This window comes from Notolepis coatsorum, assembly GCF_963971535.1.
Source record: "Notolepis coatsorum genome assembly, chromosome: 13".
Lineage (NCBI taxonomy): Eukaryota > Metazoa > Chordata > Actinopteri > Aulopiformes > Paralepididae > Notolepis > Notolepis coatsorum.
In genome coordinates, this window is record NC_140177.1 from 34,665,450 (window position 1) to 34,678,526 (window position 13,077).

Genomic DNA, 13,077 nt, shown 5'->3' on the forward strand with positions numbered 1-13,077 from the left:
CCCCTCTCTCCCCTCTCTCTCTGTCCCCTCTCTCACCTCTCTCTCTGTCCCTCTCTCTGCCCCTCTCTCCCCTCTCTCTCTGTCCCTCTCTCTGTCCCCTCTCCCCTCTCTCTCTGTCCCCTCTCTCTGCCCCCTCTCTCCCCTCTCTCTCTCTCTCTGCCCCATCTCTCCCCTCTCTCTCTGTCCCCTCTCTCTGCCCCCTCCCTCCCCTCTCTCTCTGCCCCCTCTCTCCCCTCTCTCTCTGTCCCCTCTCTCTCTGTCCCCTCTCTCTGCCCCCTCTCCCCTCTCTCTCTGTCCCTCTCTCTGCCCCCTCTCTCCCCTCTCTCTCTGTCCCCTCTCTCTGCCCCCTCTCCCCTCTCTCTCTGTCCCCTCTCTCTGCCCCCTCTCCCCTCTCTCTCTGTCCCCTCTCTCTGCCCCCTCTCTCCCCTCTCTCTCTGTCCCCTCTCTCTGCCCCTCTCCCCTCAATTCAATTCAATTCAATTCAATTAAAATGGGCTTTATTGACATGGGAAACATACGTTTACATTGCCAAAGCCAAACAAAACAAAACAATCAAACATAAAGCAAAATAAATCAGTACATTACAGACGGAATTTCTTGTACAGTCTTTATGGTGGTTGCATTCCGCTGGATGTCCTTTTCTTGTCACAGCAGCTCACACATCTTGCTGCTGTGTTTGCACATTCTTGTATTTCTCCCAGTAGGTATGGGAGTTTTGAGTTATTGTCCATGTTTTCAAAGTCTCTTTGGGTGTTTGCAATTTGTGGGAAGTATATGTCTCTGATGTCTTGGTATAGGGGGCAGGTTGTTAAGAAGTGGAGCTCGGTTTCCACCTCTTCTTGTGTGCAGTGGGTGCATAGTCTGTCTTCTCTTGGGAGCCAGGTCTGCCTATGGCGGCCTTTCTCAATGGCTAGGCTGTGCTCGCTGAGTCTGTACCTAGTCAAGGATCTTCTTAGTTTTGGGTCAGTCACGGTGCTCAGGTATTCTGCCACTGTGTACGCTCTGTTTAGGGCCAAATAGCATTTCAATTTGCTCTGGTTTTGGGTTGTTTCTTTCCAATGTGTCAGATAGTTTTCTTTTTGTTTTCTTATAATTTGATTTAGTCCAGTGTGGTTACTGTCTGGTGGTTCTGCTTGTGTTTGTGAGCAGAGTCCCAGAACCATCTGGCTGAGTGGGCATCTATCGAGGGTCTCTCTGTGGGTGAGGGCTATGTTGTGGAGTGTGTCTGGGTCGCTTTCTTTTAGGTGGTTGTGGAATTTGAATGCTCTTTTTTGAATTTTTATGATTAGTGGGTATCTTCCTAGTTCTGCTCTGCATGCATTATTTGGCGTTTTCCGTTGGGTGCGGAGAATGGATTTGCAAAATTCTGCATGCAGAGTCTCAATTGGGTGTTTGTCCCATTTGGTGAAGTCTTGGTTTGCAAGTGGGCCCCAGACTTCACAACCATATAGGGAAATCGGTTCTATGACGGAGTCTAATATTTTGAGCCAGATTTTGACTGGAATGTCTAATATGATGTTCCTTTTTATGGCATAAAAAGCCCTTCTTGCTTTGTCTCTCAGGTCGTTCACAGCTTGATTGAAGTTCCCTGTAGCACTGATGTTTAGGCCGAGATATGTGTAGTTTTTTGTGTGTTCTAGGGAAATTGTGTCTAGGAGGAATTTGTGTTTTTGTTGTTGTAGGCTGGGCCTTTTTTGGAATATCATAATTTTAGTTTTGTTTAGGTTTACTGTCAGTGCCCATGTCTGGGAGAATTTGTGCAGAAGGTCAAGGTGCTGTTGTAGCCCTTCTTTTGTTGGGGACAGCAGCACCAGGTCATCTGCAAACAGTCAGTAGGCATTTGACTTCTGTGTTTGCTAGGGGGATGCCAGGTGCTGCAGTTTGTTCCAATGTTTTTGCCAGTTCATTTATGTATATATTGAAAAGGGTTGGACTCAAACTGCACCCCTGTCTAACCCCACGGCATTGAGGGAAGAAGTCTGTGTGTTTTCCCTCAATCCTCACAGCACATGTGTTGTTGGTGTACATTGACTTTATGAGGTCGTAGGTTTTCCCTCTAATGCCACTATCTAACAGTTTGTACAGCAGACCCTCGTGCCAAATTGAGTCAAATGCTTTTTGGAACTCTGTCCCCTCTCTCCCCTCTCTCTGCCCCCTCTCTCACCTCTCTCTCTGTCCCCTCTCTCCCCTCTCTCTGTCCCCTCTCTCTGCCCCCTCTCTCCCCTCTCTCTCTGTCCCCTCTCTCTGCCCCCTCTCTCCTCTCTCTCTGTCCCCTCTCTCTGCCCCCTCTCTCCCCTCTCTCTCTGTTCTGCCTCTCCCTCTCTCTCTCCCTCCTCTGCCCCCTCTCTCACCTCTCTCTCTGTCCCTCTCTCCCTCTCTCTGCCCCCTCTCTCTGCCCCCTCTCTCCCTCGCTCTCTGTCCCCTCTCTCTGCCCCCTCTCTCCCCTCTCTCTCTGTCCCCTCTCTCTGCCCCTCTCCCCTCTCTCTCTGCCCCCTCTCTCCCTTCTCTCTCTGTCCCCTCTCTCTGCCCCCCTCTCTCCCCTCTCTCTCCTGTCCCCTCTCTCTGTCCCCTCTCTTCCCTCTCTCTCTGTCCCTCTCTCCCCTCTCTCTCTGTCCCCTCTCTCACCTCTCTCTCTGTCCCTCGCTCTGTGTGTAGAGAGAGAGACCCTGCTCTGTGTGTGTAGAGAGAGACCCTGCTCTGTGTGTGAAGAGAGACCCTGCTCTGTGTGTGTAGAGACAGACCCTGCTCTGTGTGTGTAGAGAGAGACCCTGCTCTGTGTGTAGAGAGAGACCCTGCTCTGTGTGTAGAGAGAGACCCTGCTCTGTGTGTAGAGACAGACCCTGCTCTGTGTGTAGAGAGAGAGACCCTGCTCTGTGTGTGTAGAGAGAGACCCTGCTCTGTGTGTAGAGACAGACCCTGCTCTGTGTGTGTAGAGAGAGACCCTGCTCTGTGTGTGTAGAGAGAGACCCTGCTCTGTGTGTAGAGAGAGACCCTGCTCTGTGTGTAGAGAGAGACCCTGCTCTGTGTGTAGAGAGAGAGACCCTGCTCTGTGTGTAGAGAGAGACCCTGCTCTGTGTGTAGAGAGAGACCCTGCTCTGTGTGTAGAGAGAGACCCTGCTCTGTGTGTGTAGAGAGAGAGACCCTGCTCTGTGTGTAGAGAGAGACCCTGCTCTGTGTGTAGAGAGAGAGACCCTGCTCTGTGTGTGTAGAGAGAGACCCTGCTCTGTGTGTAGAGAGAGAGACCCTGCTCTGTGTGTAGAGAGAGACCCTGCTCTGTGTGTAGAGACAGACCCTGCTCTGTGTGTAGAGAGAGACCCTGCTCTGTGTGTGTAGAGAGAGACCCTGCTCTGTGTGTAGAGAGAGACCCTGCTCTGTGTGTGTAGAGAGAGAGACCCTGCTCTGTGTGTAGAGAGAGACCCTGCTCTGTGTGTGTAGAGAGAGAGACCCTGCTCTGTGTGTAGAGAGAGAGACCCTGCTCTGTGTGTGTAGAGAGAGAGACCCTGCTCTGTGTGTAGAGAGAGAGACCCTGCTCTGTGTGTAGAGAGAGACCCTGCTCTGTGTGTAGAGAGAGAGACCCTGCTCTGTGTGTAGAGAGAGACCCTGCTCTGTGTGTAGAGAGAGACCCTGCTCTGTGTGTGTAGAGAGAGAGACCCTGCTCTGTGTGTAGAGAGAGACCCTGCTCTGTGTGTAGAGAGAGACCCTGCTCTGTGTGTAGAGAGAGACCCTGCTCTGTGTGTAGAGAGAGACCCTGCTCTGTGTGTAGAGAGAGACCCTGCTCTGTGTGTAGAGAGAGACCTGCTCTGTGTGTAGAGAGAGAGACCCTGCTCTGTGTGTAGAGAGAGAGACCCTGCTCTGTGTGTAGAGAGAGAGACCCTGCTCTGTGTGTAGAGAGAGACCCTGCTCTGTGTGTAGAGAGAGACCCTGCTCTGTGTGTAGAGAGAGACCCTGCTCTGTGTGTAGAGAGAGACCCTGCTCTGTGTGTAGAGAGAGACCCTCTCTGTTTGGCGGTAGACTGCTTGGGGGTAGACTGCTTGGGGTAGACTGTTTGGGGGTAGACTGCTTGGGGTAGACTGCTTGGCGGTAGACTGCTTGGGGGTAGACTGCTTGGGGGTAGACTGCTTGGGGTAGACTGCTTGGCGGTAGACTGCTTGGGGGTAGACTGCTTGGCGGTAGACTGCTTGGGAGTAGACTGCTTGGGGGTAGACTGCTTGGGGTAGACTGTTTGGGGGTAGACTGCTTGGGGTAGACTGTTTGGCGGTAGACTGTTTGGCGGTAGACTGCTTGGGGGTAGACTGCTTGGGGTAGACTGCTTGGGGGTAGACTACTTGGGGGTAGACTGCTTGGCGGTAGACTGCTTGGGGGTAGACTGCTTGGGGGTAGACTGCTTGGGGGTAGACTGCTTGGGGTAGACTGTTTGGGGGTAGACTGCTTGGGGTAGACTGTTTGGCGGTAGACTGTTTGGCGGTAGACTGCTTGGGGGTGAATGAATGAATGAATGAAAACTTTATTTAACAGATTGCAGAATGGGTACAATACAGTACGGCTCAATACATACAATTGTTAAGGGGATGCAGACCTGAGAAAGACGTTTGTCTTGTTTCCATCAGGGTCCCCCATTTTCAATTCATATAGACATATATGACATACATGACATACAGATAGTCAGTACTGCTACATCTATACATTTATGACATACCAGATTTGCAAATACAGTACTTTTTGTGATACAGAAGGAGTCAAGAAAAGGGAGTATATACATTTGACGTAGAAACTGTACATTGGAGGAGGTTGGGTGGGGGGGGTTGGGTACATTGGGATATTGACAACCATACTGGGTAATTTACATTGGAGGTGGTTGGGGGGGGGGGGGGGGCGGGGGGCACACTGTATAAACAAGTAACACTGTACATTGAGGGGGGGGGGAGGAGACACTGTACAAACAAACACAATTGTACATTGAACTATTGACAAAACCATACTAGGTAAATGACTGTACATTGGAGGGGGTTGGGTTAGGATATTTACAGGGGCCAGTGTTGAATTGCAGTCTCCCGTAGGTGTCCCTTGAGAGAGGTTTTGAAAGTGGGTAGTGATCCACATTCCTTTACAGCTTTGGGTAGGGCGTTCCACATTGATGTGGCATAATTGCGAAACGTGTTTAGTCCCTTATTTGAGCCGAATCTGGGTTTAACATGATTTGTGGAGCTCCCTCTGGTGTTGTGATCGTGGTATTCACTGACCTTTGGGAAGTATTTTGACATGTACATGGGTACCTTGGTCGTGTAGTGTATCTTGTAGACCAGGCCCATTGCAAGTTGTTGTACTCTGTCGTCTACTCTAAGCCATCCTAGGTTGTCAAAGTGGGCAGGGGTGAGGTGGGTTCTAGGAGTAAGGTCAAGCAGTAGTCTGACCAGTTTGTTTTGAGATGTTTGTAATTTTGTTTTTAGCGCCTTTGAGGTGCTTTGGTACCATGAGGTGCAAGCATAGTCGTAGTACCCCTGAATGAGTGCTCCTGCCAGAGTCTTCAGGGTGTTCTTGTTTACCAGAGAGGAGATCCGGTACAAGAATCGAGTTCGTTGGTTGACTTTTTTTATTACATTGGATGCCATTTTGTCACAGGAGAGATTAGCCTCTAGGATGGAACCCAGGTAGGTAATTTCATCTTTCCTTGTGACAATATTGTCACCCACTGTAACTGAGAAGCCGTCGGTCTTGCTGAGTTTGTTATTTGAACCGAAGAGAATGGACTCTGTTTTGCCCATGTGTAATGATAGTTTGTTATCAGCGAGCCATATGCAGATTCTGCCTAGTTCCGAGCTGAGGGTTTTTTCAACCTGTAACTTGTTCTTGTCAGAGACCAGCAGGGCTGAGTCGTCCGCTGCTTGGGGTAGACTGCTTGGGGGTATAGACTACTTGGGGGTAGACTGCTTGGGGGTAGACTGCTTGGGGGTAGACTGTTTGGCGGTAGACTGCTTGGGGGTAGACTGCTTGGGGGTAGACTGCTTGGGGGTAGACTGCTTGGCGGTAGACTGCTTGGGGATATAGGGAGGGACAGGCAGCCGCCACCTCGTCAATGGAGGAGCCAAACAGACTCTCCTGAGACAGAGGGGAATAACTCCCATATTCTAATAAACAAAAAATATATATAAATATAAATAAACAATTTGAAACAGCAAAAACGAAACTCAAACTAGCAAACCCACTCTGGAAACTCAAACTAGCAAACCCACTCTGGAAACAAACTAAAACTAAATGGACAAAAATAAGAAAAATACAAAACTATAATAACCCTGGTCTGTACACTTTCCACATGCTGTCAGTCCAGCTTATTCCATTTAACCTCATAAACGTTCCCACCTGGGGATGAGTAGCTAACTGTGAGTGAGTGAGTGAGTGAGTGAGTGAGTGAGTGAGTGAGTGAGTGAGTGAGTGAGTGAGTGAGTGAGTGAGTGAGTGAGTGAGTGAGTGAGTGAGTGAGTGAGTGAGTGAGTGAGTGAGTGAATGAGTGAGTGAGTGAGTGAGTGAGTGAGTCAGTCAGTCAGTCAGTCAGTCAGTCAGTCAGTCAGTCAGTCAGTGAGTGAGTGAGTGAGTGAGTGAATGAGTGAGTGAGTGAGTGAGTGAGTGAGTGAGTGAGTGAGTGAGTGAGTGAGTGAGTGAGTGAGTGAGTGAGTGAGTGAGTGAGTGACTGAGTGACTGAGTGACTGAGTGACTGAGTGACTGAGTGACTGAGCTACTGGGGGCGACAGTGGCTCAGGAGTAAGTAAGTAAGTATTTATAAAGCACCTTTCATACATGTCATGTAGCTCAAAGTGCTGAGGAGGTAGAGCAGTCGTCTGGCAATCCGGAGGTTCCGCATAAAAGCGCTTTATAAATGCAGCCATTTACCATTTTACTGAGTGACAGCTACTGAGTGACAGCTACTGAGTGACACCTACTAAGTGACAAGCTACTGAGTGACAGCTACTGAGTGACAGCTACTGAGTGACACCTACTGAGTGACAAGCTACTGAGTGGCAGCTACTGAGTGACAGCTACTGAGTAACAATGAGATGTTAATGTCTACATGTATGTGTGTCTCAGAGAGATGTTAACGTCTACGTGTATGTATGTCTCAGAGAGATGTTAATGTCTACATGTATGTGTGTCTCAGAGAAATATGTTAATGTCTACATGTATGTGTGTCTCAGAGAGAGATGTTAATGTCTACATGTATGTGTGTCTCAGAGAGATGTTAACGTCTACGTGTATGTATGTCTCAGAGATGTTAATGTCTACATGTATGTGTGTCTCAGAGAAATATGTTAATGTCTACATGTATGTGTGTCTCAGAGAGATGTTAACGTCTACGTGTATGTATGTCTCAGAGAGATGTTAATGTCTACATGTATGTGTGTCTCAGAGAAATATGTTAATGTCTACATGTATGTGTGTCTCAGAGAGAGATGTTAATGTCTACATGTATGTGTGTCTCAGAGAGATATGTTAATGTCTACATGTATGTGTGTCTCAGAGAGAGATGTTAATGTCTACATGTATGTGTGTCTCAGAGAGATATGTTAATGTCTACATGTATGTGTGTCTCAGAGAGAGATGTTAATGTCTACATGTATGTGTGTCTCAGAGAGATATGTTAATGTCTACATGTACTGTATGTGTGTCTCAGAGATATATTAATGTCTACATGTACTGTATGTGTGTAGAGAGATATTAATGTCTACATGTACTGTATGTGTGTCTCAGAGAGATATTAATGTCTACATTTATGTGTGTCTCATAGGGAGATATTAATGTCTACATGTGTGTCTCAGAGGGAGATGTTAATGTCTACATGTATGTGTGTCTCAGCGAAAGATATTAATGTCTACATGTATGTGTGTCTCAGAGAGAGATGTTAATCTACATGTATGTGTGTCTCAGGGAAATATGTTGTCTACATGTATGTGTGTCTCAGAGAGATATATTAATGTCTACATGTACTGTATGTGTGTCTCAGAGAGAGATATTAATGTCTACAATTATGTGTCTCAGAGGGAGATATTAATGTCTACATGTATGTGTCTCAGAGAGTGATATTATTGTCTACATTTATGTGTGTCTCAGAGGGAGATATGAATGTCTACATGTGTGTCTCAGAGGGAGATATTAATGTCTACATGTATGTGTGTCTCAGAGAGAGAGATATTAATGTCTACATGTATGTGTCTCAGAGAGTGATATTAATGTCTACATGTATGTGTGTCTCAGAGAGAGATATTAATGTCTACATGTATGTGTGTCTCAGAGAGAGATGTTAATGTCTACATGTATGTGTGTCTCAGAGAGAGATATTAATGTCTACATGTAAGTGTGTCTCAGAGAGAGATATTAATGTCTACATGTATGTGTGTTTCAGAGAGAGATGTTAATGTCTACATGTTCAGTATATTCTTACTGTATTTATTTCTGTATATTTTATTTCATTTAATTTTATCCTATTTTATTTTACTCTACTCTTATCCTAGGCAACTTGATTTGATTTGTGTTATTATTCTAATTTGTGACCTGTCCTGTCTAAATGTTTAAATGTTGAGCGATTTGCAGTGTCTAATTTTCCACGGGATAATAAAAGTATTTCTATTCTATGTGTGTCTCAGAGAAATATGTTGTCTACATGTATGTGTGTCTCAGAGAGATATATTAATGTCTACGTGTATGTGTGTCTCAGAGAGATATATTAATGTCTACGTCAGGGCTATTCAACTAAATTGTTCAGGGGGCCACATTGTCAGAAACCCAAGGGGCCAGGGGCCGGACTGCCACGGCGCCTCCCCGTGCTATGAATATATGTACACTTGACACAACACGCAACCACATTTTCACAACTTTTATTTAAAGGGGAACTATTTTACTATTTCTTTCACTATTTGGGCACTTTTACACAATTCCTGTTGGTTTATGGAACACCTCTGTATTTTTTTTTTTTTTTTAATTCATTGTTTTGTATTTCTAATCAAGTACTCAAAAACACGTTTTGAGCCTGGGCTCCAACCACTGTGGGAACTGTGTGGAAACTCAGCTGATTATCATGCAGCAGTGTCTCTCTGACATCACAAATCAGCACATTTTCAGATGACTCAGTTCAGTGAGGGTGAATATTGTGAGAGGAGAATTGGAAGAATGCGCCATTATGAGAATTAGAGACATAGATCATATTAATATAAGTCCACATAAACACTGAAAAAGGCCATTTATAAGATCCCCTTTAACTACATTGCAAAAGTAGTATACTTTTCAAAAAAAGTGCTTCATTTATGTGCAACAACTGCAACATCTCCTCTTCAACATTTCAATATAAAAATAAAATAAAAAACAAACAAGTGCATGATGTGCATATGAACATTCTAACATCAACACTTGAACAAAAAAACACATTTATAGTGCAGCTGAGCTTATGAAAAAGTGCTTCATGTCTGTGCAACAACAGCAAATCACAGCATCTTATTAGCACTTATTGTCGACTCTTAACTCTCAAACATCAGGGGGGTGGGGGGCAGACAGGCCTAGCCTACATACACACATCTAATGAGAGCGATTGCACTTCTTTGACTGGGCAATGGCAGAGAAAGAGGGTTCATAGGAAGTGAGGGCTACCCGCAAACAGTGATGCAAATGCTCATTTGTCAAGGAGGCATGGTTGCTTGTTTTAATGGCATTCATGTGAGAGAAACTGGATTCACAGGTGTATGTTGAGCCAAACATTGTTAGCACAGATATTGCCAGCGTTTTTATTTTGGGGAATGTCTTGACATGAATACACTTTATCCAAAATGTTTTGGTGGATTCATTATCAAGTGCCTGCTTCAGAGCAGATGATGCTTGCATGTCAATTATTTCAAGTTGCAGGAGACCTTCATCAATGTGAAGTGATGCAAGGAACTCTTGTCCTTTTGTGGAAATAGCAGCTACATTGGCAAATGGGTTGCTCACAAAATGCATCAATTATCTGGACATGTCAAATTCATCAAATCAACTTGCAAAGTTTTCCCTCAATTTATCAATGAAAGCTGTCATTAATTGAGTGACTTTTGGCTCAATTGTGCGTGTTAACGTTGACATGAAGAAAAAAAAAAAAAAAAAAAATTAAAAATCTTTTTTTTTAATTTTCTTTTTATTATCATGTAATCTTTGGCGGGCCGGTCAGAATCATCCCGCGGGCCGGATCTGGTCCGCGGGCCGCCAGTTGAATAGCCCTGGTCTACGTGTATGTGTGTCTCAGAGAGATATGTTAATGTCTACATGTATGTGTGTCTCAGAGAGATATGTTAATGTCTACATGTATGTGTGTCTCAGAGAGAGATACAAGATACAAGATACAAGAGTTTTATTTGTCACGGCATACAGGTATACAGTGAAATGCGGGGGGTCTTGCCTGCAACGATGTGCATAATACAATAGTAATAATATATAATAAGAATCCAACCAAGAGCGACATTGTGCAATAAACAAGTAAACAAAGTAGGGCATATCGGTATCTGTACATGAGTTATTTACAGAGCATGGTAGGACATGCTAGGTCCTGTGGTAGTGCAGTACACTGTTAGCTACGGATGAAGCACTGGGTCTTTATGTACACTGCTATACAATGCTATATTATACAATCTCAAGCTCTACTATACTATTCTTAAAGTGACCTTTCCTTTTGTAAAGTGTCCATAAGTGTGAGCGTGTGCAGCATGAGTGTGTGTGTGCTCATGTTAAAGTGGCTGCTAGTGTGTGAGCGTGTACAGTGTGTGTGTTGTGTGTATGCTCATGTGTGCTTGTGCGTGGAGAGTTCAGTGATATATATTATATTATATTATGATAGAGATATTATTTATGAATGTCTCTACAGAAACCAATTACTGGTTACGGGCATAGGAAGCCCTGATCATAATTATAACTATGTCAGAACATATATATATAGTATACATATTGCGATTGTATTTTCTTTAGTAATTTGTTAATGATGATCTGGAGATGCTTATATCACTGCGCCCCCTAGGTGGAGCACGTGCTCACCGCCGCTCCTCTCGCCTCATTCGTCAGCTGTGTCAATTGTCAGGAACTAGTAACAATATAACTTCCGATTTAGGCATTCTGCCTTCAAACTAAAAGCGTAGTCAACATATCAGATTTATCAGCGGAGCATTTTCGTAATTTCATATTAAATATAAAAAAAAGTCATTTCAAACATGTTTACTTGTATCCAGCATACAGTTTTTCCAACACATTTTATTTTATATTTATTTTATTTTATAGCTATCATTATTACGCTTGCAATATCGATTTCTCGATAAGCACTTTTATTTTGAAACGTTGAGATCAGCGCAGACAGGGGTAGGCTTTTAGTAGCCGCTTATTTCTGCCAACTTGACACAGACCCGTTTCTCAGTCCTTTGTATGAATTGTAAAAGCGAGGCACCGGAGCACCGAGCAGCCAAACCGCCGAGCTGATCTCACTACAATCGTTCCCCGTCACACCGACAACACGGGACACACACCGGGCAGCTCTCACCGAGAACAACCGCTTTCTACTCTCTACTCACCGCGCGTTCGACCCGAGCGCACGACGAGCGCCCGGTGGCTGAAGCCCGTTCACCGGGAAGTTTGATCCCCTCGTGACAAACCACCGACCGACCGACCGGAGAGAGAGAGATAGAGAGGAGGAGGAGAAACTTGGCGACTCTCAGCTTCTCCCAACATCTACCGTATCCGGGCCTCATCTCTGGGACACATTTGACCGATTATGCTTTGGAAACACGTCCACCGTGTTCGTTCGAATATGATTTAGCGGAATTATTTAATTGAAACTGTGTTTTTTTTGGAAGTCAGGCGCGTAACTCTCCATATTATTAAGATTACAATTTTTTTTAAACGCAGATTATATTTATCAAAGCAGTTCCCCCCCCAGTAAAACTTTTCCAACTGCCGTGGACTCGTGTGTGAGTCTGAGGGTTCCAGCGAGACAATAGAAGACAGACGAGAGGAGAGACACAGAGAGAGACAGATAGAGAGAGAGAGATGGATGTGAGAGTTTACCCACCTCCTCCTCATCCCCTGGCCGCCCCAGAGCAGTCCAGGCTGGGACAGCTCTCCTACCCGGAACCGCCCTTCGGAAACAAGGTGAGTTAATTATTTAATGCGCCTCTTTTCTATTGACAGACAGGGACGTTTTTGTATCATCCGTTGATGGAAAACCATTATGTTGTTTGTTAAGTACTGTATTTGCGAATCTGGTATGTCATAATAAATGTATAGATGTAGCAGTACTGTCTATCTGTATGTCGTGTATGTCATATGTTATGATGAATTGAAAATGGGGGACCCTGATGTAAACAAGACGAAAGTCTTTCTCTGGTCTGCATCACCTTAACAATTGTATGTATTGAGCTGTACTGTACTGTAACCATTCTGCAATCTGTTAATAAAGTTTTCAATCAATCAATGTTTGACTCTTATCTGTCTGTAGAGGACGTTGGACACATTGACTATATCTCATTATGACTGGAGTTGTCAGTAGATTAATGGTACCTTCTTCATTGACATACCATGTTGTTGAATTGCTGCTGATGCTGTGGAGTTAACTGTGTCTCTACCGCTGGATATAACATCCTTAAAGTGTGTAACTCTTGTTATACACTATCATTGTTACGAGATTTAGCGGTGATAAAAAGTTATATTGAGGTAAATGTCGTATTTTAGAACAATGTAGGCCTGGTCATACTTTTCTATTAGTGTCGTCAATGATATCAATCAGAATACACACACACACACACACACGAATGCACACAGGTATGGAGAGAGAGAGGGCGAGCAAATAACACAACGTTTGATAACCTAGCAAGATCATTAACCATTTGTTTTGTACATAACACAGAATGGTGCTGGTGTGGTACAATAACACAGAAGTTCTTCAACGTATTCTCCCTGGGAAGCCAAACTGAGTACTGTAGCTAAATGTAGTCTCTCAACCAGGGAGCCAGGCTCATTAAAACATACCAGTACTCTTGTCATGTGGGAGCCAGGCTCATTAAAACATACTAGTACTCTTGTCATGTG

The 13,077-nt window shown here is 44.8% G+C and overlaps 1 protein-coding gene across 1 annotated transcript in view; it reads left to right on the forward strand.

Moving 5' to 3' along the window:
• The first annotated feature begins 11,936 nt into the window (after positions 1-11,936).
• The window catches only part of tox (thymocyte selection-associated high mobility group box), a 125,804-nt gene continuing 124,663 nt past the window's right edge, over positions 11,937-13,077 (forward strand). Inside the window, exon 1 of the mRNA XM_084327270.1 lies at positions 11,937-12,141. Coding sequence (XP_084183396.1) covers positions 12,040-12,141 — 102 coding nt within the window. The 5' untranslated portion in view covers positions 11,937-12,039. The remainder of the gene's footprint in view (positions 12,142-13,077) is intronic.